General features: G+C 38.2%; 1 protein-coding gene across 9 annotated transcripts in view; it reads left to right on the forward strand.

Annotated features, from left to right (window-relative positions):
• USP45 (ubiquitin specific peptidase 45) overlaps nt 1–26,481 on the forward strand; it is a 96,948-nt gene that overhangs the window by 66,257 nt on the left and 4,210 nt on the right. For 6 of the 9 annotated variants that reach the window (XM_034765985.1, XM_034765984.1, XM_034765983.1 and 3 more), the window contains 7 exons: nt 7,995–8,082; nt 12,209–12,290; nt 13,345–13,436; nt 16,431–16,487; nt 17,720–17,866; nt 22,210–22,894; nt 24,667–24,764. In XM_034765985.1, coding sequence (XP_034621876.1) covers nt 7,995–8,082; nt 12,209–12,290; nt 13,345–13,436; nt 16,431–16,487; nt 17,720–17,866; nt 22,210–22,894; nt 24,667–24,764 — 1,249 coding nt within the window. Of the gene's footprint in view, nt 1–7,994; nt 8,083–12,208; nt 12,291–13,344; nt 13,437–16,430; nt 16,488–17,719; nt 17,867–22,209; nt 22,895–24,666; nt 24,765–26,481 lie in introns of those variants that run through there. The other 3 variants (XM_034765989.1, XM_034765990.1, XR_004645177.1) reach the window with 3 other exon arrangements.

Genomic DNA, 26,481 nt, shown 5'->3' on the forward strand with positions numbered 1-26,481 from the left:
CAAAAGAAGGCAATTCTCAGTGAGTTTCTCTGAGGAAGCTGGTTTTGTTCGTCAGCCTCTGCAGACGGAGAAACTTTTAGTTATGAAAAATAACAGCAAAATCCCCATCCCTACCATTAACTCTAAATTTATTTTTAGAAACTCATTTCTTTACTTTGCACCAGATATACTGAACGGAGTGGTGTAAGAGGATGTAGAGGTGGAGGGCTGGATGCAAGGGAAACTATTGTGTGTGCATGGCAAAATGCAGAGGACAGAAGACCGGAGAAATGGGGAACTTGGGGCCTATATGTATAAGGGAATATGGAGGACAGGCAGGAAAGGAAAAATAGGATAGTGTACTCTGACTGCTTTGTGCTGCTCTGATGATGCAATGCAGCTGTAAATCTAGCTTAACTGGCCAATATATTCTGTATGCTTTGTGCTCTTCCAGTGTGTCATAAAGCTACCAGAGAAGACTGGTGAAACTGGCCTTAAAAGTTAAAATGATTTAAGATTGATATTACGTATCAACATTTCTGTACAACCGTTAAAGATATCATATGGTAGCATTCTTTTTGGGCTTCTTTTTAGTGTTCGTGTATGAAATTTTTAGGGATTTTTTTAAAATTTGCAAACAAAAACTAAGATGGAGTTATGGTAGATAATACATATCAGTAATAGATTAATGATTACAGGGATATTGTAATTATACCAAAAGCAAGCATTACAAACCTAGGAAATTCAGAGTTAAGGTTAAACTTAAAAGAATTCCAAACATGTTAAGATATGGAAATGTACAAACAACTTTAACTGTGCTCTGCAGTGGCACCATGCAAAAACTGGATCATTATAATGAAGGCATTTTACTGTTTTTGGTCCCAGAATAGATTGGCTTTTAAAGACTCGTGATTTTTTTTTCACATCTCTCAAGATATTACAGGGCAGAGTTAAGGTTGTTTGGGTGTCTGAACTGTGTATTTCCATATCTTAAAGTGTAGATAATCTAACAATTTTAAATTCAGCATCTATATATTTTTTAGAATCCTGGGTCTCTACCATTCTTTTTTACCATAATGCCAACTACATTCATAGGAGGCTGTTATTGTACCAGTCACCACTATTATTAACTTCTCCTTCTCCTTTCAAACACTACTTGGCTACTTCTGTCTTTCTAGATGAAAATAACACCGCTTCCATGAAGCATTTAGGAATTCAAAGACTATTCTGGATCCATCTGTTTGTCTTTTAATCATACTGTCATTTTGTGTGGTTTGTTTTTTGTTTCTAGATCTTGTAAGATTGTTTACATATACCTTTGTTACATAATTCTATTCCATTGTACAAGTACAGGAGCCTTTCACACTCTAAATGGTCAAGCTTCATTATTGGGAGCAATTGGGAAGCCTTATAAGGGTTCCAGGTAGGGTCTCATCCTCTAGTGTTATGGATTATTAAGGGTGATTAAAGCTCTGCCAAATTCCAGATTAGAACTCCTCAGACGCCACTTTTCTCTGTGTAAACTTTCAGCCATTGTCTTTTCCCTCCCTTCTGACTGTCCGTGGAAGTAGCCTGTTTAAAGGTATTTACCTCTGCCGAAAACATTGGTAAATTGATGCCTTTTCCTGTAAATACCTTTTTTCAGTTTTTCATAAGGGCATAGAACATTACAGTACCCTGTTTTGTTCCCAAATCTAATTCACAGGAATCAGATCATTAACCTCCTTTCTGTCTGTCCAAGGGAGGCCTTTAGGCATACTCTGGATATTGTAAGGCCCACTCTTCTTAGAGGATGGCTTCCTCTTGTGCTGACAAGGGAGTCTGCTTTGGTGGATGAGATCAGCGCGGTATCAGTGTAAAGCTTGATTCGTCCCTTTACTTATCATTACAGAGTGACTGTAAGAATGTCTGCACGTGCAGTCTTTGGAATTCAGGGAGCCAGGGTCTTAGATGGTATTCCCTGCTTTCCTCCATAGCTAGCCTGCTTGGTGTCAAGATAGGTACTGCTAAGCAGGAGGTTCTCTCAGAAAGGAAGATTTTGATCTTACTTTCTCTGTAGAAGCCAATACTGATTTGAGTTCTAACTGGAGGTGGCGTAATTTCCAGTTGCATTTTGTCTTATCACTTGGCGAGCTCAGGGTGGCTGCAGGGTGAGTCCAGCTGCCCATGAAAAATTGGTCTTTCCACACACCATCAGTTTGCATTGATAAGACCAAATCTTCCTTCCTCCTTGCCAGTTGTGGAGATGGAAGGTTATTAAAGGGAAGTAGGATGACAAGTAGAATGCAGCTTTCTCCCCCATGGAAAGCATTTGCATATAGTATATGCATACAAGAAGGGAACAAAGAAGATTAACTTTGAGTTATAATTGTTTTCAGGGCTTCTCAGGTCATCCTGTCTTAATCTAGAAGGAACAGATTCTGATATCCTTATGCTGGTACTATTGAGCCTAGGTAAGGATATTAGAATCTGGCCCTTACACTGTAAACTCTTTTGGGATGGAGTTTTGTGTCTTGTATAGGTCAGTCATAGGGTCAGCCCTTAAAAAATATAAATAATAATAAAGCAAAGATGGTTGCCAGTTTGAAGAATTTTGGGTAACAGGCTAAAGGGCACTAAAAAGAAATTTGTGTTGGCTTAGGTATCAGGATGCATTGCAGAAAGTTTTCCCATAGATGGAGTGACCAGGCAAACTGAGGGCTTTAGAGACTGATTCTAGGCACAGACATGAGGTACAGTGAGCCATGCAGAATAGGTCCAATAAAATCCTGGAATTAACTGATGACTTTTCTTTTTTCTCCTTATATTTAACTACACCTCTACCCCAATATAACACTGTCCTCGGGAGCCAAAAAATCTTACTGCGTTATAGGTGAAACCGTGTTATATCGAACTTGCTTTGATCCACTGGAGTGCGCAGCCCTGCCCCCCGGAGCACCTCTTTACTGCGTTATATCAGAATTCCTGTTATATCGGGTTGTGTTATATCAGGGTAGAGATGTACTTTAGTTTCTGCCTGATTTTCTCATTGTTTGTTTGTTTGTTTGTTTGTTTGTTTGTTTGTTTGTTTGTTTGTTTGTTTGTTTGTTTTGGGTGGGAGATAATTCTAAAGAGATGCCGGTTGGAGCTTTCGTTGGGGAAGGGGTCCTGGAGCTGAACTCCTGCTCCTTTTACACGCTGTTCTCAGATCATGGTTACAATGCTTATAGAGGTAAATGTTTGCAGTAGAACAGTTATTTGTGTGTGGCAGAGTAACTCCCTGTGTAGCCATGAGCATGCAGGAGGAGAGGAGGAAAATACTGTTTTTCTGAAAAACAATTAGACAATCTCTGTGCTTCAGACATATTCTGTAGTTATAGTTTTGATGCCAGAGGGTGTAATAAGTGGTTAAAAGAATTAGCATGAGGAAGGATGGCAGGGCCATTTAAGAATATGCTATTTAGGCATATACAGATTTTCCTTCTGGCAGTGGTCAGGAAGAAAGCTCTTGGCAACTTTAGACTTGTACATAATTTGTTCCATCCAGAAGGCAATCAGTTAATGATTATATAGACCCTTTGCTGTGCTCAGTATTATATGCTGCTTTTGATCAAGTGATATAGATAATTAGGATTTGCAATAACAGCTCAACTCATGGCAGAAACTGACCTAGAATCAGCATTTTGCCTGTTGCTTAAACATACAAATTATCTTTTCTATATTTGGAAGACAATATTTTTCTTGATCAGAATATACCTAGAGCTTGTGCAGTTTCATGTTTGTTGTTTTTAAGTTCAATACATTCTGGAATGGGTGTTGAAGCAGAGGACCAGCAAAATCATTCCTCCAATAGTTAGATGACTTTTTTTGTTTTTTGGTTGAAAACTCGTCAAATACTATTACATGTCAGGAGTTACTAGTGGAATTGGGAAAGATTTCCAAAATGATTTGCAAGTTATGATAGCAGATAAAAATCTGTGGTGAATAACTTTTGGGTGTTAAACTATTTTATCAAGAATTATCTATTACTACTGAGGTTTCTTTGTATTCTCTTGCTACCAGGTAACAGCAAAGAATGTTACCAAGTATTCATACATTGCTTTGTGTACCTTGGGCCATGTAGTGGGTAAAAATTTCTGAGGAGAGTGGATCTACTGTGCTAAGCATAGCATTAGCTAAGCTTGATAGGACTAACACTAATGCTTTTCTGGGTATAGAAGTGTCTGACTCTTGGAATTCTGTTACCGCCCTTTCCCCCCCTCCCCACCAGATTTCTTGATGATATGATCAGAATTAGAAAAGGTGCCATTTATATCAAGACCCTTTTTGATACAGCCTAGGTGATTTAGTTGGATGAGCCGAACATGCTGTAGAACACAGCAAGATCAAAATCGCCTTTGTTATGAATGAATAATTTTGTGATCCTCCTTGGATTTTGATGACATATCTAGATAACTTATTGCTATATTCAGTAACCACACACAAGATGGAATGTGTAACTTTTGGTATTTAGCCATGCTGTGGGATCATATTTTATATAACTGAGGATGGAGTTACTTGAATTACTACCGTGAGACATGAGCTGGCTCCTTCAGCTGTGATTTTTCAAAACTACAATTGGGCATCCAAATCCCCTAGGCCACTTCGAAAAATGTCAGCGGTCACATACACCAACTTATTACCCTGCTGTTCCAGACCTAGCTTTATGGAGTGGATTGGCCAAGTCAAAAAGATGCTTAAAATATTTTGTTGTCAGTCTGAGGCTTTTTATGTATTCTAGAAATGAAAGAATCCTTTTGGCTTGCAGTAATATAGCATTAATATTTTTCAGAAGTGGAATAAGGTATTGTAGTTTGCTAAATTTAAGAACAAAGTGAGACGTGGGTGTGCTGTGAGTTGAGAATTCATGGTGCTGCACATGTCCTTGTAAAACTGTATACGAAGAGAACGTAAGAACGGCCATACTGGGTCAGACCAGTGGTCCAGTATCCTGTCTTTCAACAATGGCCAATGCCAGGTGCTTCAGAGGGAATGAGCAGAACAGGTAATCATCAAGTGATCCATCCCCTGTCTCCCATTCACAGCTTCTGGCAAACAGAGGCTAGGGACACTTCAGAGCATGGTTTTGTGTCCCTGTCCATCCTCGCTAATAGCCATTGATGGGCTTATCCTTCATGAACTTATCTAGTTCTTTTTTGAACACTGTTATAGTCTTGGGTTCCACAGATTTACTGCACACTGTGTGAAGATATACTTCCTTTTGTTTTTGTTTTTTAAACCTGCTGCCTATTAAAGAGATGACAAGAGTTAATATTGTATGATTATTAGGCCTGTCAAGTGATTGAAAAAAATTAATTGTGATTAATCGCGTGATGAAAAAAATTAATCGCAATTAATCGCGCTGTTAATAGAATACCATTTTTAAAAATATTTTTGGATGTTTTCTACATTTTCAAATATGTTAATTTCAATGTGTACAGTGCTCACTTTATATTTTTGATTACAAATATTTGCACAATAAAAAACAAAAGATAGTATTTTTCAATTCACCTAATACAAATACTGTAATGCAATATTTTTATCATGAAAGTTGAACTTACAAATGTAGAATTATGTACAAAAAAATAAATGCATTGAAACATAAAACAATGTAAAACTTTAGAGCCTACAAGTCCACTCAGTCCTACTTCTTGTTCAGCCAATCGCTCAGACAAACAAATTTGTTTACATTTGCAGGAGATAATGCTGCCTGCTTGTTTACAATGTCACCTGTAAATCCCACCCCCTAGACAAACCCCTCTGCTCCCTGTCCCCTGACTGCCCTGACCCCTATCCACACCCTCACCCCTTGACAGGCCCCCCGGGACTCCCATGCAGGGTAGGCTCTAGGATTTTTGCCGCCCAAAGCAAAAACAATTTTGGCCGCCCCCCCCCCTTATTTAATTACCCCACTCCTGGCCCCGCCTCAACTCCGCCCCTTCCCCAAATCCCCAGCCCTGCCTCCTCCCCCCAGGCTCTCAAGCCTAGGAGGGAGGGAGGGAGGGGGAGAAGCGGCGCCGCGGCCACCCGGAGTCTCCCCCCCCCTCCCAGGTTTGAGAGCCTGGGAGGGAGGGGGAGACTCTGAGAGGCCGCGGCGCGGGCGCCGCTTCTCCCACTCTCTCCCAGGCTCTCAAGTCTGGGAGGGAGGGGGAGCAGCGGCACGCGAACGGCCGCTCGGGATCTCCCCCTCCCTCCCAGGTTTGAGAGCCTGGGAGGGAGGGGGAGACCCCAAGCCGCCGCGGTGCGCGAAACAGCTGATTCGCGCGCTGCTGCTCCCCCTCCCTCCCAGGTTTGAGAGCCTGGGAGGGAGGGCGAGTAGCGGCACACGAATCAGCTGTTTCGTGCGCCATGGCAGCAACAGCGGAGGTGAGCTAGGGTGGCCGGGGCACCTCTTTAGGGGCAGCATTCTGGCGCCGGCCATGCCGCCCCTAAAAATGTGCCGCCCCAAGCACCAGCTTGTTTTGCTGGTGCCTAGAGCCAGCCCTGCTCCCATGCTTATCCAGCCCCACCCCCCGTCCCTTGATTGCCCCCTAGAACCTCCACCCCATCCAACCGCTCCCTGTCCCTTGGGACCCACCACCCCTTATGCAACCCCCCACCCCTCTTACCATGCCGCTCAGAGCAGCATGTCCGGCCACTGTGCTGCCCAGCCAGAGCCAGACATGCTGCCGCGCTGCTTGGCAGGAGCGCACAACCCCGCGGCCCTGAGTGCTGCCGGCGTGGCTGTGGGGGAGGGAAACTATTTCTTTTGTTTGTCGTTTTTACAATGCAAATATTTGTAATCAAAAGAAATATAAACTGAGCACTTTGTATTCTGTGTTGTAATTGAAATCAATATATTTGAAAATGTAGAAAAACTTCCAAAAATATTTTTAAAATTTCAATTGGTATTCTATTGTTTAACAGTGCGATTAAAACTGTGATTTATGCGATTAATGTTTTTAATTAAATTTTTTTAAAATTTAATTGCATGAGTTAACTGCGATTAATCACCGTTATTCATTATATAACACTGAATAACTGATTATATAACCAAAAATTATTTGACTCATATTAGTGATTAAGAAGATTACCTGGTTTTCCAGAATGGGAATGTTTATTTAAGAACACCCATCTCTATTAGTAACAGCATGATTTAAAGAAATTTTGCATAAATAAAAGATTACTGGGGTTTAGTAGAAATTATGTACATCAGCAAAGCATGAGAGAATTTGTTTCTCTCCCCCCCTCCCCCCCCAGTGCACGGGTTCCCAGACTTGGTTCACAGGTTGTTCAGGGTACGCCCCTGGCGGGCTGCGAGACACTTTGTTTATCTGAGCGTCCACGGGTACTGCCATTCGCAGCTCCCAGTGGCCGCGGTTCACTGTTCCCGGCCAGTGGGAACGGCGGGAAACATGAGCGGCCGTACCTCCGGACACTCAGGTAAACAAAGCGTCTCGCAGCCGGCCGGGGGCTTACCCTGAACAAGCCGTGAACCAAGTTTGGGAACCCCTACCCCAGTAAAAACTAAAATTCATATGGTGCATGGCATTTATTTTTTTAATATATTCACCATCTTACCCATTCAGTTGCCTTTCACTACATTCAGTAAGTTACAGCTCAAAAGGTTGAGCAAGTAGGCTTGAAGCTGTCATAGGTAGATTATTGAAATATAAATGAGGATGAGTTCTTATCTTACTGTTACTTTCTAAGTAACTGTACTTGTGTACAGTTCTTTCTGACCTGGAGTATGTTACCATTTGGTCCAAGACTCAAGATGTTCCTTCAGTCTCTAAATATATTTTTTCCAAATATTGTACGTATTATAACACTGAGTCTTGTATTCTATACGTCAGCCTGAGGTTTTTGTCTTTTTTATGATGATGATGATGATGATTTATTATTTTGGAAGGGGCACGGTAGGGGGAGGGGGCATAGTGTTCTGAAAATGCTTCCCCAGAGATCCTAAGTGGAAGCCATAGGAGTTATTCTGAACTTCTTTCTCGCTTCTTCTATAGGGCCCCTCGGTTTAAAGGGTTTCAACAGCAGGATAGCCAAGAGCTTCTCCACTATTTGTTGGATGCAATGAGAATAGAAGAAACAAAGGTAAAATCTTTGTATATTTTCAGTGAACTAGCTCGAATTGACTGTAGATCAGATGTCACCTTTTCACACACTTTGTTTTCTCTGTTTAAAATAATGAAATGACTACTAAGGCTTGTTTCCACTATTTTTCAAAAAAGCAACTTGATTATTACATTTTCATTTTGGTATTTTAAATTTGTTGATCTGGATACAGATTTCAGTTGATTGTTGAAGGGGATATCATAAATGGTGGTTGTTATAATTTTCCAGTGACTTTGGAAGCACCATTTTAGGAGACCGATTCATCTGTAGTTATTAAAAAATATACTTTTTAAGTGGTAGGGTAAAAGTCATGTCCCTAACTCATTTGGTAAAATCTGCTTCAGGATAAAACTTCATATACTGCCCCACATCCAGGGAGCAATTAGTTTATGTTATAAAACTTCACTAAAACCAATTTGACTGGAAAAAAATTAAAGCAAAAATATTATCCAAGTTTCTAATGTCTTTTAGCAATGTTCTAAATGAAGAAAAATTGCTTGTTTTACAGATGAAATTGTACTTCCCATTACTTAACAAATCTAGATCAAGTACTAAATATATATACATAAAGAAAGCTTTTTATATAAAAAAGATATCTATATACATTTAGTATTTATTTTCTTCATTTCTGCCCCTTACTTCCCTGTTTCCAGAAGTGCAGTTTTGAACCATAATACACCTGATCTGATTTGTTTGACATCTCAGGTTCATCACTGTTTTGCCTCTTTCTGACTCAGAGGAAAAGGTCTTTCTTCAGGTGTAATAGAAAATAGCCTTTTCCCAAAGGAGGCACTTTACTATAGTAGTGATCATTCAATATAGCCCTTCTTCCATCCCAAGCAAAGTTTACTTGTCTAGTATCTGTAATGTACCTATACTGAATTATCATGGACATGAGATCTGAAGCCACTCCTGTACCCGGGTCTCTGGCACAATAGAGCCATTGAGCCATCGCCACATAACAGCTCTATGATGCAGTATTTTTATGTATTTTGGACTTCATGGAACTATTTTTTTGACAAATGGCACATCTGGTCATCAGTCAGTCCATATTTTAATTGACTGAATAAAGTCTATAGATATTACTATTATAGCTTGTAATGTACAACAAGATTATGCAGTGACAGTATCTATAAATAAGCTGCAAAAGTGGTTAGCATGAATTGTGGAAATGCATTGCTAACATGCAACTCAAACCCAGTTTAATAATAAGAAGCTCCTTTTTGCAAACCTGAAAACTTAGTTCATGTCAACAATAGGCTGCATCATAAAAATAGTGAACTATGGAGAAGCTTTTCTCAGTCCTGACATTATAATGTCATAAAATGACCCATTGAGCAAAAGTATAAGGATAGCTGTTTATTTCTTTTAATTTAAGGGTGAAAAAGAGTTTTCAGAATGTTGTAGTGATGGCACTACTGTGCTGTTCCTGTTGACTTTAATGGGGTAGAGTGGTTTAAACCCTATTTACTGTACAACCTATAAGAATATAGGTTTAACAGTAAAAGCAAGGAAATGCTTACTTAAACTAATATTCTGACACTCCTCCCTCTCCCCATAATGAACAGATTAACACAAATGACAGCATAAACTCCAGTGCCATCAGTGAACATGGCAGCGTCATTAGGTCTTAGCGTGTATTTTTTATTTGTCCTATTAATAGTTTCATTAGAGAGCAATGGTGGCTGCTGTTATCACCATAATAGAACATGTTGAGGAATATTTTCTTTATACATTAGGTTGTACAGTATTTCTGCCATCTCTGTCATTGGGTAAATGAAGGTTGGTCCCACCTTTTACAGCACTTAAACCCCTGTTTTGCCATAATGGTGCATTACTATTAACAGTGACTTTATCACCTCAGGCTGTGCAGTAAGGGACATTACTAGTAAAAGCTCTTTTTTTCTCCCCCTTTCTTTTTTGGGTCTATAAATGGTATGACAAACTGAGAATGTCAGATCTGTGGATCTATTCAATCTTGTGAGCAATGACAGTTGTGCCAGTCAGATACAAGCAGTAGCAGCATTGTCTGTCATGGGAACTGCACAGCTGTTAATCGTGCTATTGTTATGGAGTGTCACTACCATGTGTTTTTTGATTGAAGAAAGCCTACAGCAATATGTCTGCCACCAGAATCCTTTAGAAATGATTATAGCCACTAACCTTCCTCTTTCATGCTGCTTTTAAATGTTTGCTTTTGAGTGTAAAGTTTCGGTAACAGCCCTGATAAAATAGCAGCTAACCACTTCAGTGTACCTGTGATAAACCTTCTGTTTAGTTGAGCAGTCTAACTGGCACTTCTCTTACAAATTCTGATTAATTTTTTCAATCAAAGCTATTTGGTCCTTTAAAGTATATCTACTGTATTCAAATAGGTGAGTGCAATCTCAAAATGCTTTTATAGCGCTACATAAATTACCTTTTCACTATGCTTTTAATTTGTTTTTACAGCCTATAAAACAGTTCTTCTACAGTGCCTTGAGGTTTTGTCTCCAATTTCTGGGCTTTCTGAAACAATATTGCATTATTTGGAATCCTGTTTTTATTTTTTTCTGCATCCTTCTGAAAATACATTAATCTATAAAAGTGGACCTTTAAAATAAAAGTCTGTCAATACCACAATCCAAATTACACACTGTCTGCTGTTTCCAGCGATGTGTGCTGGAGATTGTTTCACACCAGGGTTTGAAGTAGCTGAACCCTGCTGCTAATTGATTAATGTCTGCTGCCATTGTTAGTAGCACCCTGACCATTCAAAGACTATGTCTTTCTTTGACCTAAATAAATGGTTCAACGCACTAATCCCAACAAAAGGGGTTGCTTATGGCCCTAAACCCATTTATGGTATTCAACTTGGTGAATTACGTATTGATTAGACCTTTTAGTATATTGTTGGCTTTAAGATGAACAAAGCAGAGCTTGGGGCGTCCGGACTTAATTCACAAGCCAGGTCACATACTCATAAGGTAGAAGTATGACTAATCTGTGGGTAGATAGATGAACTGGAAATCGAACCTCGAAAGCTATCCTTCATCATAGCATTTCCCAGTACATATGGTTTGAGTGGAACATGACATGACATGACAACTTATAACCATCTCAAATTTTAATATATATCTTATACTTTAGAACTATGTTGTAAAAGTGATGATTATTTGTTAGTAGGTCTGCTATGGACTACATACAAGACTTTTGTAGCATCACAGCTCGTTTCTGTTTGTGACTTCCATGTGCCATTTAACAAATATAGTAATACAGTAGAACTTCGCTACTTTTTACTAATGAAATGGAAACCCATTACACATTACTGAAGACTGTGAATAAGTACTTTTAAAAAGGGAGGAAAATAAAAACAGGGACATATGGATAATACATCCAAAAATGTACTCTGGTCCTGTATTTGTGAGTATCGTTTAGTTTAATTATTTATGCTATTCCACAGCATACTGGGGAAAAGTTAGTTATATATTCTGTAGAAATATTGAAGCCTTATTAATATGAGACCTCACTATGGTAACTGCTGTTAATCTTTTGCTGAGAAGTGGGCAAAACTTGCTATTTTTATGTGCAAGCTATAGGTACAGGTAATATAATTCTGTTGGATGCTATTTAGATGCAGTTCGCCTCCTCCAAAAATATATTTGTAGGGTTCTACATTCTCTTCAGTACATTCAGATAATCCTTATATTGGTTAATGGGAGTTTTCTGTACACACATTGATGTGTGACTAAAGGTTGTATTGACTAGCAAATAAAATTTAAACCTACTACTCTCTAAATAGAGTAATTGAAGCATGGTTAAAGATATTTAGCAAATTTTACACATTTATATTCCAGCCAGTCACTGCACTACAAAGCAATTTATTATTTCCTTTCCTAGCAATGTTCACTTCATAATCCACAATTTCTTGATAAATTCACTACCTACCTAAAATTTGCCCTTTTTGTGAGGAAAAATGCTTGATGTAGTTAAAGCTAGAGTTATATAAACTTTTGTGTAGTTTTCTGGAAATAACCAAAAATTGTTTCTAACAGTCTGTCAGTGTTTTTAGAGTGCCTATCACCCACTGAAAATACTTATTAAATATTTGTGTTTATATTTATAGCGTATACAAGCTGGTATCTTAAAAGCATTCAACAATCCAACAACTAAAACTGCAGATGAGGAAACTAAAAGAAAAGTTAAAGGTATGTTATTCTTTAATACAATATTGTCTTGTTATTTATAGTGATTTATTTTTAAGTTCTTTTTAGCAAATGAATCAATCACTATTTAAAAAAATAAATAAATGTACAAGTTTTAAAATATAATTTTCAAAATTGACTGCCTTGAAGTATTGCAGATGGTTTTATAAGACTTTTATTACGTGTTATTCTGGTGCCATCTAGTGCACATGTAAAGTATCGAAGTGTTATGTACTAATCTGTTTCCAGTATCTAGAATAAAGGCTTTCTTTTGTTAATTACTGTCATATAGGCGTGTAAAACTTAGTTTTACTTTTACTTAAGTATTCTGCTGCATCTTCAGATCTTTCATTAAGACCACAACTATTGCATCACTCATAAAGAGACCACCTTAAATGCGTTATTGATTAAATTGCCACAAGGTTGCTGACGACATAAGTGTGTTGAGAATAACAACACAAAAATAAGATGAATTATTTGAATCAGGGCAGTATTTTCTAAACCTCAGTCTTTTATTTGCATAATACTTAAAGCTTAATTAAAATTCCAATGGTATTGTAATTGTTCTGAAAAATTAAGTTAATCCTTGCCAAACCTGTAGTAATTTGATCTTGATAATGTATTACAAATCTATTGAACAGGTTTTGGTTTTGAGTTGTACAGTTTTTTAGAAGCTATTTGTCATTTAGAAAATCAACCAGCAGGTCTCCTGCCTAAATGCCTGCTACAGTGCAATAGAATATTATATCAATAGGACTTATGACTTGCATTGTGTATTAAAATAAAAAACCTTTCTTAAAAGGAGATGCAGCATTATTCTGTTACTGAAGGAGGAGGGGGAGGGAGAAACTGAATTCTGTATTTCTAAGCATTGACAAATATTAAAGTAAATGATATATTTTATTGAATTAATTTCTTTAGTGGTAGGAAATATTTTGAGCATATTCCTACATTGTACTATATGTGTTCCGAATAAATCATAGAAAGAATTACATTGTACTTATACAGTGGCATTGGATCTGTTTTTTTCACATTAAAAAAGGTAATGTTTTTTCAGCATATGGAAGAGAGGGTGTGAAGATGAACTTCATAGATAGGATCTTTGTTGGTGAATTGACTAGCACTGTCATGTGTGAGGAATGTGAAAATGTAGGTATTTTGGAATTCAGCTCGATGTGGAATAGAAATGTATTGTCAATTTTATACTATTTATTTGTAAAAAGATTTTATTGAAGGCTGCTTATTAAAAAGGACTATTTTGTCCTTAAAATATTATCCTTTCCACTCATACAAAGGAGTCATGTGACTCGGAAAAGATTTAGACGCTTTAATGTGTTTGTGTCTAGCTGATCTTGGGCTGGAGGTTCCAAATTCTACAATAGTTTGGGAAATACTGATCATGTATTTAATGCAGCATTTCCCAGATTTTTGAAAACTGAGCCCCGCTTTGGGAAAATGAAACCAGTCCACCCTCCCTGCCCCTGCAACTCTGTCATGTGTTGTTAAAGTCCTCCCTATCTTAATATATCCATTTTTCTTGCCCCCATGGGTAGTCCTTTGGGACATGGACCACACTTTGGGAAATTTTGATTTGATTAAAGGGAGTGGGAAAAATATATTTAATCAGATTATGGAATTGATATTGATCTAAATGGTCTCTTCTTGAAATACTTTTAGTAGTTAACTTGATATTTTTATTAAACAATATATAACTTTAGTAACTTAGTATTGATCAACATTTTATCAAAAATAAGTAATTTCCATAATCGTTAGAATTTCCTTTAGAGTCACAAGGATGAAAAGCTTATTATTTTGATAAATTTTCATGAATTATTGAATGTTGCATTTATATTTGGTTTACAATATTATATTTCATATTATAGACATATAATAAACCCTTTCAGTCTGAATAATTAATCACAGTTCTGCAGTGCCAGGTAATCTTCCCCTTGTGTAAAGTGCAGAATATAATTTTAATATGTCACTGGTATCAATGAAGAACTTTATCTGCATACAACTTAGAAAGGTTAGAAGTTATATGTACCATATTACTGTTGCTTAGTCTGCACAGGAATCAGGAATTTGCTGGCTACAACCACATTAAAACAAGGTTCCAGTTCAGTTTCCTTTATCAGCGTTGGTAGGGATTTTTTTTCTAGCACTGGTTCTTGCAAAATCCCTCTCCACAGAAGCCTTGCCGAAATCCTGCTGACCCCAAAAAATAAACACATAAACAAACAAACACCACTTAAATTTAAACACGGAGCGCTAATCCTGATTATTTATTTTTCTAGCATCCAGTGATATGTTGGATGCATCACAAAACAAGTAAAAATGTTTTCCTAGCTAAATTTAACATAATACCCACAAGTGAGGGTCATAAACATACAAGGGGAAAAGAATGGCAAGGATGACAGTAATAAGAAAACATGGTTAGTCACTGGGTTGTATATACATCTTGGTATTTTTTGTTTGTTTACCTTCCACTAACTTCTCATAAGCAAGGTGGCAACATTTTTTTTAGAAGGGATTTGAATGTGGCGAGAAAGGAAGCTTAGTAAACAGGTTTTGGCAGGATATTTCGGGCATAAGGTCAGCATGGAAGAGGGCACGAAGAGAAAATGTGAGAGAAAATGTAGATAAAGGTGGGTGACGTAATATCTTTTATTGGATCAACTTCTGTTGGTGAGAGAGACAAGCTTTTGAACTACACAGAGCCTGAAGAAGAGCTCTGTGTAGCTTGAAAGCTTGTCTCTTTCACCAACAGAAGTTGGTCCAGTAAAAGATATTACCTAAACTACCTTGTCTCTCTAATATCCTGGGACTGATACAGCTACAACTACACTGCATATGTAGATAAAGTCCAACTCTCTCTAATTCTAGCATACCTTTTTATTATGGTTTTCAGGAAGCAAAACATAATTTTGGAATAAATTAGGGTATTTTTAAACACCCTATAAACTTTTTCCATAGATTGGCTTTAATTTAACTACTAGTACCACTCTAAATGTAGATGTGTGACCCAAGAAATTCATATAATAGCTTTTTAGCTTTAGCGAATGAACCAGTTTCATGATTTAACCCATTTTGGGGTACATCACTTCAGATATGACTAGGCAGAATCCTGTCATTTTACCCACTTGTTGAGTAAATGACAATTATATCAATAATTGTATTCATGAGCAGTGCAAAAGCTCAAACATTTCTGCATAGGGTCAAAGATTCCAAGTTTCCCTTCAATGTTTACTCTGCAGTTTTCCATTGGGTTTGCACCCTCTGCCTGCAGAAGAAATTGGTAATCCAATCACAAACACCACGTCCTCCAACATCTGCATAGATCTGAGATCTGCCAGCTATCACGTGATTCCTGTGGCTCACTGCCTGTTCCCTTGTGCCATGTTGCTGTTCAAGCCATGCTGCCAGTGACTCCCCATCCAGCATCTGTCTCTGGGACTTCCCTTTCAAAGGGTTTCCCTATCTTTTTAGTTTACTCTAAGTTCTGGGATGGGGACAGTATGCAGCTCCCCTGCTTACCTCCTGTCCTCTCATGTATTGCTACACCCTTAGAGAGCCTGTGCAGGTAAGGGAAGACTTAGTGGCAACTGACATGGAGGATAGGTCCATCAATGGCTATTAGCCAGGATGGTCAAGGATGCAACCCCATGCTCTGGGTATCCCTAAGCCTGTAGGACTGGACGACGAGATGGATCACTCAATAATTGCCCTGTTCTGTTCATTCCCTCTGGAGCATCTGGCACCAGCCACTGTCAGAAGATAGTGGCTTGGGTTGGATGGACCATTGGGCTGATGCAGTAGGGCCGTTCTTATGACACTCTTTGAGTGGGAAGGGAAGGTCTCTTCTGTGTATGGATCACAGGGATATATATGACCTTGTCCAGTGTTTTTATACACTGAAATTTGACATTGCATTCTCCAATACTTACTGACCCAAAATAAAATCACAGTTAACTTTAAGTAAATATTTAGTACAAGGATTGTAGAAAGTTCTTCATTCTAATTAGAAAGATCTTGCACCTGACAATTACCTTTTGTATAGTTTTTTTCCTACTATGATAGAAACATGGAGACTTCATGCTAGAACTCTAATACAGTTCTTTGTATTTAATTGTCTTTTCCTCCAAGATTTCCACAGTAAAGGAACCTTTCATTGATCTTTCACTCCCTATAATAGAGGAGAGGGTAAGAAACCAATCAAATATTTAATAAATAATCACAGCTTCTGCTGGAGTATGTTTTTTTACACATCTGTATAAAAATGTGTGTATAGAAATGTATAGATACACATTGTTTTGCTTTAATAACCTTAGTGTGTGTATGTATGTAATATATTATGTAATTTGTATATGTATATACAAAAAATATGTACAGTGTCTGTATCTGTATATTAAATTAGCCTAAATGTAGAACAATTCATAAATAGTCATATGTTTAGTTTTATAATACTTTGTGTACATATACCCTTACACGTTCAAACAGATTATTGTTAAATTAGTCTAAATGCAAACCAATTTCAGGGTACTTAGAAGCTTTTGAAAAGTCAATTCCTAATCTGTTGCTTTCTATATCTAAAGAAATGACTAAAGTAGTATTTAAATGCTCAGAGATTTACCTGCAACTCTCACTGAAGGCTAACAAAGTGATGAGGTAATGTAAAAATTGGTTCACTGTGAAGATCATTGTTCCAATTTATTTTAGAACATTATTTTGAAAGTAATGATTAGCACAGAGTTTTATAAGCTCTCTTCATTAATTGGAAGAAAGTCTTGGGTTTTTGTTTTTATTTTAAGTATCCTTCTTAGCAGCTCCACTGTAGATTCACATGTAGGCTGAGGAGAGCATTTAATAACTTACGTAAAAAAGGAACTGATGGTTGGAGGCTGGAACACAATTATTTATTTGTTTGTTTGATCCTTGTTGTTGCAAATTTCACCCTTCTGCATCTGTGGAGTAAGTGGTCTTCCAAGAGAATTCTCTCTGGGGGAAAGACAGGCAGTTTTTTCACCACCACTCTTCCCCAGTGGTTCTATTAGGGAAAGGCAGTTTTAACTTGTGTTTGAGGATTACTGAGAATGAGTGGAATTGGTGCCTCTTTGATCAGATTGTTTTCCTGGAAATGGAAGTTCCCATTTTTATATCTGCAGACCCTTGGGTGTCAACGCAGTTTTCCCAGGTCTAGTAGGTTATGTTCTATAAACTTAGAAAGCAGTTGTGTATCACAAGTCAGAGGCCAGTTAACCAAAGAATGTGGCTTTATTTAGACTAGTACTAAATAAAAGTGCAACTAAGATATGAGATCTCTCATGGGACCAACATGGCTACGCACTGCAAACTGCATTTAGTTATTTTATGGATACAAGGAAAATGGGATTTTATATAATTTCTTTCCTAAATCACAATATTTTATTTCTCAGGTGTCAAAACCCATGCCTTTGGGAAGGACAAGTAAATGTAAAAACATACAAGAAGCAGATCTTGGTCAGTTCAACTGCTCTGCTATTACTGCGCCAAATAATCAACAACCAAAAATCACCAGGAGACACTCTTTAACAAAAGATAAGGTTAGAATGTAACAGCATTGCTGGCCAACTTTATATTCAAACCCTGTTAGAATGTTTCAGGTAACAAAGTAGAATTCTAGTGTGCAATGAATTGGGAGGCTTAAAAAAATCCACTTCAAATTGATCTGCTGCATATTTACTTCTAGATTTATAGATTTTTAAAGTTCATATTTTTAAATAGCTAAATTACAGATTTATAAAAATATAGAGAACATTATATGCATGAAAAAATCAGTGACTGGGATGCCATGTGGTTTGAAAATTATGGCTTCGTTTGTAAAAGTGAAATCTTTTCTCTAGATTTAGTTTTTAATTCACATGACTTCATTTTGTTGGCCTCCCGCCTCGTGCTATCCTCCAAGTTTGCTTCTGGCTGAAATCACAGGCGTGGTAATGCTGGCAAAGAGAGCAGGCAAGTCAGCATTAGTGCCATTTGGTGGATCAGTTGGCAGGGTGTGCTACAAGAGTAGTACAGCCAACACAGTCCCCCTGGAGACTGAGAATATGGCTTCTATGATGCACTCAGCCTCCAGTTGCCCAAAGGCTTGGGAGTCACAGTTCAGCCCCTTAACATGGTCCTTCTTGATGGTGGCACAACATTCTGAAGACCTGCCAAACTAACAAAAATGTTCATTAACACTGAAGCTCCTTCCTTTGTCATGCTCTGTTCTATAGTATTTCACAAGAAAGCATTTTCTTTTTAAAAATGTCAGAGCTCTGCAGAGGAAAGGAAATCTGTAATCCATGTTCTGTATGTGCATTATTGCTAATAATGTGTGACAGAGGCTTTGGTTTGGTATTCATGTTCTCTATTTAGAATATTCTTTTTGTAAGTCTCCTTATTGTATGTAGCATCCAGCAGAATATTAGAATATGTCATAATACCAATGCTGAATGACTTAAACAATTCCTGAATGTATATGAAACTACTAATAATATTGACAGAAGCATAAAACTCTGTAGGTAGTTTCAGTCAGTGAATTATGAATCAAACTATAAATCTGATTTTTAAAACCTTTTTTAAATACAGGATTCATTTAAAATTAGTATTCCAAGTCTAGACAAAACCCTCTAATAGATTATAGGAAGCAACTTTGTTTTCCCAGGTATATACAAAATAACCGAATAAATCTGTCCCATCTCTAATTTGTGTGGTTCCGTGATTCAAAAATCCTTGTGCTTTTTTCCCTTTTGGACCATACATCACTTTGTCTTTCTGAATAACTTGATTAAGAGATGTTAAATATCCTTTCTCTACACTGAATCTATCTATCTGAAACAGGTAATTGCCAATTCCAAGTCTGTTTGTATTCTGTCTCTCTAGCGCAGGATTTGAGAAGCCTATATCTGGAGCTCCAAGGGCACTTGGAAAAAATCCACTTTCAGCAGGAAGACATCCAAGCACTAGTTGCCAGTCCTAATGCTTTTATTCAGCAAACTAAACTTCCTAGTGTTAAGGACTTAATGAGCTCTGTTTTCATAATACTGTATCCTGAATTCTAGTAGGAATTAGTAACAATAGTGAATTAGTTCCTTTTAACAACTTGTAGAAATTAAACAAACCTCAGTGGGGCAAGACGTTTTTCTCACTTGTGGTTGTTTTGTCTTTGTAATTTTTATTTCTTCTTTGCTAAATTGCACCATGACTTTCCAGTCTGAGGCCCCGAATTATGAAAACACAAGTCCATCCCTATGAAATAAAACATTTAGGAACATGTTTAAGTTTCATTGACTTCAATGGGACTTAAGCACGTGCTTAAAATTGAACACGTGCTCAAACACCCTTCCGGAGCAGGAATGTTTTCCTGAATTGGAGCCTTCAGCACATGCTTAAGGGTTCTGGTAAATCGGGGCGTAAACACAGAAAATGAACATTTAGAATGAAAAGAAGAGCAGTGGAGAAGGACCAAAGAAGACACATGAGACAAAACTAGTGAGAAGAGTGGTATAGTTAGGGCCCTACCAAACTCACGGCCATAAAAAATGCATCACAGGCCGTGAAATATTATCTCCCCCCATGAAATGTGGTCTTTTGTGTGCATTTACCCTATACTATACAGATTTCACAGGGGAGAGCAGTGTTTCTCAAATTGAGGGTCCTGACTCAAAAGTGAGTTGCGGCATTGCCACCCTTCTGTGCTGCCTTCAGAGCTGGGTAGCTGGAGAGTGGAGGGCCCAGCTCTGCAAGGAGCAGTGCAGAAGTAAGGCACTGCCTTCAGAAGTAAGGGTGGCAGTACCATAGCATGCTATCCTTACTTCTGCGCTGCTGCTGGCCTTCAAAGCTGGGCTCCCGGCCAGCAGCTGCTGCTCTCCAGCTGCCAAGCTCTGAAGGCAATGCCGCCACCAGCAGCAGCGCAGAAATAAGGGTAGCAGTACCTCAACCCCTTCTACAATAACCTTGCAATCCCCCACAACTCCGTTTTAGCTCAGGACCCCTACAATTACAACACTGTGACATTTCATATTTAAATAGCCGAAATCCTATGACTGTGAAATTGACCAAAATGGACCATGAATTTGGTAGGGCCCTAGGTATAGTGAAAACAAGGCAAAAAGATAGAAAGATAAAAGCACAGACATCCATAGTAATGGGAAAATTAGAGTCTGATCAATAACGCATTGAAGTGAATGAAAGGATTTCCATTGACTTAACTGGACTTTGGACACACCCCGAATATATATATATATAAAGGAAAATGAAATTAAGTATAAAGATAAAAATAGATGGACTAGAAGTTTTTCATTGAAACTTAGCTACAAGAAGGTAGACAGAAAGGAAAAAAGAGCTGAGAATATAAATAGACATTTCTTAACCAGATGCCAGTTTTGATTAGATTTTTATCTATGATAGTATTTTTCTGGGATTGCAAGTTTTCCTCTTCTTAAATTTGAAATAATCCAACTATAGATAATATAACTATACATACAAGGTCAATATAAAAGTAGAATTGGTATAAAAATATATAATAAAGATACATAGACCATCCTTTACATTCATTTATGGTGCTGCAGTAGTAGAGTTGTCAATACAGAAAAGGTGAATCTAATGGATGGCAACATTTTCAAACTTCGGTATTTAAAACATGCTAAATATGGCGCAGGTGGGACTGGAAGAACCGAAGTGCCACCCCTTGAACTCCCATCCACAGCACCCATCCCTGTAATTGCCTAAATCGCCATCTAGAAAACATAGTTCAGCTTACTTCCAGCAGTTCCCAGGCCTGCACAAGCAACACCCAGCACTGGAACTTGTCTCAACCAAAATCAGCCCTGATTTCTTCCTGTGACCACTATCATGCGTTCCTTTGCAGCCACAAAAGATTGTGAGAGTAGAGTAATGACAAGAATTCAAACTAAGCTACCACAATAATTATTATACTGGGTGTTCCAGGGCAAGAGAATATTAAAGAAAATAGAAAAACTTTGGCATTGCCCTTCACTCTACATTAATATGAAGCGCATGAGAGAGGGCGTAGTCCACACCTCTGTTGTTGGGTTGGAGACAGTTGTCTGCATGGTTGCGATAGTAAGGGAAGAAGTACATGCAGTAGTGCTGGCTGGAGAAAGTCTGTGAATCCTTTTTACTAATTTTGAAGTAATAAAAAGTTTGTTGAAATGACCTTTTTTGATACCTTTTTCTTGTTCATTTTTATTAAGGATTTTTTTTTAATATAATAGTATTTCTCAGTTATAAAAAAAATTCAATATATTTCAAAATCTTAAATCAGAATTCTTGTATGAACAAGACAGCCTAGGTCCCATGAAAATTACAATGATTAAAAATCTTGTTATAGATCTGGGAGTGCTATTTCTTTGTTAGCAGCAAAATGTATAATCAGTCCAACTAAACTAACAGTCCAAGTTTACAAGCAGAATGTAGAATCTTTATCATCCACAGCGGAAGCTATAGTGTCACAAATTTGATATGATTTGTCTCAAGAAGCATTGATCTCACTAATTATGTAACATCTCTTTCTGCCCAGTGTACAGATCTACATTTAAGAACCAGATTATCTAAAGAATTTAGGAGATCAAGTCTATACATTATAAGTTCTTCGAGGCAGGGGACTATTGTTTTGTTTTGTGTTTGTACAGTGCCTAGTACAGTGGGGTCCTGATTTATGAATGGGGCTCCTAGGTGCTAACACAATACAAACAAATAAATTAATTAATAATTGCATAGCTAGATGATAAATTAAAATATTGGGTTTTATTTTGTTTTGAAAGTGTCATAAGTTATATTTACTGCTACTTAATGATATCTGACTGTCTTTAGATTCACTAGTATATTTTTTCTGTTTCTCTCCCATGCCCCTTTGAAATAATAATGTGGCAATTTCCAGAATCAGTTAAATCATGAAAGAAGTCTTGCCAGGAAATCCTCCTCTGGGGAAGAGGAGAGAAGTCCAGTTATCATGCATGAAAAAAGAAAGCTTGAAGTAGAAGGTGGTTCTGGAGTTTTGTATTCTGAGGCCATAAATACAGCTACTGTATCCACAGCAAATGGAAGTCAGACTGAAGGCAGTGAAAAAGAAGTCAGCCGTTCAGAAAGTAGCGTTGATGCAGACAGCGAAGCCTCAGAAGGTGAAAGTGCTGCTAAGCAAGCAGTTACTGGTAGATCCAGTAACGCATCTGGTTTGCACGTTGACGGGCTTAACCACTTGGTAAACATTAGACTGCCACACAACAAACCAAGTGACAGTAATAATGAGATGATCACCAGTGCCATATCCAAGCTCAGCTTCAACAGTATTGTCAATGAAAGCGAAGAACCCATCAGTGGGGATCCATCATTAAGTTTGTCAAACAATTCCATGTTTTCAGTGGAAAAGTCCCCTTTGTCCCAAAGCCCTCAAAATGCTTTTCAGACTCTTTCTCAAAGTTATATAACTAGCTCTAAAGAATGTTCTGTTCAATCCTGCCTCTACCAGTTTACATCTGTGGAGCTGTTAATGGGGAACAACAAGCTTTTATGTGAGAATTGTACAGAAAGGAAACAGAAGTATCAAAAGAAAACTCACAGCACAGGTAATGTGCTAATGTTGTGTAAATGTGTTATTCATTTAAACAACTCTCTTTAACACGCTCAGGGGGTCTGCCCTGGGTCCAGTACTATGCAATATTTTCAGTAATGACTTGGATAATGGAGTGGAGAGTATGCATATAAAATTGTGGATGACATGAAGTGGGGAGGGGTTGCTAGCACTTTGGTCAGGATTAGAATTCAAAACAACCTTGAAAATTGTAGAATGAAGTCTGAAATCAACAAGATAAAATTCAATAAAAAGTGTAAAATGCTTCACTTAGGAAGGGAAAAAAACAAATGTACAACGACCAAATGGGGAATAACTGACTCGGCAGTATTGCTACTGAAAAGGATCGAGGGGTTCAGGAAAAAGCTAATATCATTCTGGGTATATTAACAGGACTGTTCTATGTAAGACTGTGACATTTTGGGGTGCAATCCAGACCAGAGAGAAGTTATGTCACAGCCTGCACGGTAACCCTGAGTGCCTTAAATGGTCTGCTGTTGTGGTTCACTGCCCAGATACCAACAGCCAGCATACAAGTCTGCACTGAGTGTTTGTGTGCTATGGAGTTCTGGTTCAATGCTCTGACCCCAGCAGCCTGCCTATAGCACAACAGTTTTACCCTGGTCTCCACCACCCTTGGTTACCATCTGCTCGCTGTGTTGGAGCTCAGGGTGAAACTGTTGTGCTGTAGGTAGGCTGCTGGGGTCAGAGCACTGAACCAGAGCTACAGAGTGCACAGACACTCAGTGCTGGCTTGTGTGGCTTGTATGCTGGCTTTTGTTGTCTGGGCAGCATAGTTGCTAGGGGTCTTGCTGCAGCCCTTGCTTGAAGTAGTTTCCATCATATACAGGGTTTACAGTTTGGTTCAATGGCTAACAGTACCCCCACTATACAAATTGTTCCAGCACCCTGTTGGGCAGTGAACCACAGCAACAGGGCATTTAAGGCACTCTGGGTTACCGGGCAGGTAGTTGCACAACCTCTCACTGTTTCTGGATTGCACCCCGGAATTTTACATTGGTGTAATCAAACAGGATCTTCACACAGCTTGTTATTTTAAGTGTGATTTACACTTTCAGAACTGGTAAAATAGTTTTAAGTAATTCTCAAGTGAGAAGATTGGGATGAATCAAGGGAAGGTTACAGTATCTCAGATTATAAACTTAGACTTGGACATGTGGACCTTTGTCCCTCCCAGCATCCTGCTGAATAGGCACATAAGAGTCCAACCATTTTGATCCTGCTGTAGAATCAGAACCTTAGTCTTGTCAACACCAGTATTTATGAATATAAGAACTAAATTCAAGACCAGTATTAAAATGCTCAGCTTTTACCACTGACATGTCAGTGTCTCTTCTGAGCAAGTGTCTGAGCCATTGATTGCTGATCTATAGAACAGAGGTGAATGGTGTTTCTTTGCTAATTTGTGTGATGAGAGATCATAATAGTGGCCAAGAGTGGGTAAGGTCATGTATTAAAATAATACAAAACAGAAAATGTTCTTCCTTTCACTGCCATTCCCACCAGAAATTCCACTTGTTTTCTTGGTGTTATGTTCCTAAATTCACTAAGTGAGTATCACATACAGAAAGTATTTTTGCTGGCTGTAAACAGTGAAACATGTTGAACTGATTAAAAAAAGAACATTAGAAACTAGATTTCTCTCTGTGCACGTGCCTTTCAATAGTTTTAAATATTCTGTGTGATCACTTTGATATTTATAAATTATTGAATTGTTTTATAATTCTTCTACTATGTGCTGCACAGAAAAGAAAACCGATGGCTTATACACTAATGCCCGGAAGCAACTGCTGATTTCTGCGGTTCCTGCCATTCTTGTTCTCCATCTGAAAAGATTCCACCAGGTAAAAGTAAAAAAATCTGTTCTTTTAAAATTCACTCATTGAAAGAACTTGTTGTAACAGACTGTCTGTACCTAGTAGAGATGTACAGAAGTGGCTTTCACACGGGGGTATGCTAAGGGTTTTTCGTAGGACTGCTGTTTTTTTCCCTCTTATTTAAGAAAGAAGGTACAGTGGCAGCAGCCTCCTGGCTACTGCCATGTTATTCTGGCCATGTTAGTTGACTGCTGAAGAGAGACAGCAGTCTGCAGCATAGGGCTGTGGGTTTGAGCACTAGCTGCTAATACTGCATCTATTAATTCAGATCCCACTTGGGGCATATTGTTGGTTCATTCGATGAATGGGGGAGACAGTTTTGGGAGATGCCTCACTTCCCTCAGTAGACCACAGGAAAAGCCAGGTTGGAGATGTTGGGGGAGCCCCATGTGTGAAAGATGGAAACTGGGTTAAGGGGAGGCAGAGCTGGCCAAAACTCAGGATTCTCAGTTCTTGAGAAGTATCGGTATTTTGGAATTTGGTTTCATTACAAATTAGAACAAAACCAAATTTTATCAAAATCTCTTGCAAATCCCACAAATTTTGTTTTGGAAATATTAGACTCGCAATAGAGGTCTCCCTACGGGATGACCATAACTCTTCATTAATAATTTTTGGCCACACCCAGGCCATTGGTGCTTTTCTTTGCTTCCCTGTGTTGTGTAACAGCATTCTGCTTTTCCAGTCTCCCCTCAGAGTGGCTTGATTCCAATTAAACTCCATATATTTCTTCCATCCTGCAATTCGTTGATTCCATATATGAGGCTCTTTGAACCACTCAAAAGGCCATTGCCCATTACTTAACAGATTAACCATTCTCTCTATGTATTGTATCCCATAAGTTTGCATCTGTACAGTTTTATTGTCAATCTCAGACACACCAAACAGATTTACATTTAGAGACGTTTTCAAGGCTTGGGCTTGTTTCAATTGGAGTTCCACAGTTCTTATTACTTGTTCTGATAATGCACCAAAATTTTGTGTCGTGTGTGTATAACCCCCAAAATCTTACTCAAAGCTGACATTTTCCCTTGTAACGTCTCAATATCAAATGAGTTTAAAGCTCCAGCACTAATACTACCTACAGTATAGTCCCCCATACCTCTCATTTTGTATAGTCCCGTCTCCCTATTGTTGTTGCCACACTTGTAATAGAAGCAAGGCATATGGCATACACTCCGAATGTTGTGCACTTACGTTTACTTGCGCTCCTTCCAACCAGATTGTTTGATCCACAATAGTTGGGGCTTCGATTACTTCTCCCCTCCTATATGGGTGCTTGTCTGCCTTGATTCTTGGTGCAATCTTGTTTACTGGTATCTGATTAATAAACATAAATAAACAACCATATCCCCGAAAATATATTCCCCCATTAATTTTCCTAAAGCAGCTCAATCTTATCATTATGGAAGGATTTGCCGTTACACCATATTCTCATAATTTAAGAGCCATTGACTCATTCCATCCCACATGAGTATTAGCCAATTCTTGTTCATTAGTCACATCAAGGGTGATTACATCAAATCCCAAACTCCAAAAGATACAGTTCAGAGTACTCATATTCAGATTGTTCCCATCATAACTAAATCTAAACATTAGCTGACTTTCCTCCCCTTAGTATGTACAAATACTTCCATTGCTCTTCCAAATCTTTTGGCTTTAGATATTCCCATGTCACATTTTT

Source organism: Trachemys scripta, chromosome 3, assembly GCF_013100865.1.
Source record: "Trachemys scripta elegans isolate TJP31775 chromosome 3, CAS_Tse_1.0, whole genome shotgun sequence".
Classification (NCBI taxonomy): Eukaryota; Metazoa; Chordata; order Testudines; family Emydidae; genus Trachemys; species Trachemys scripta.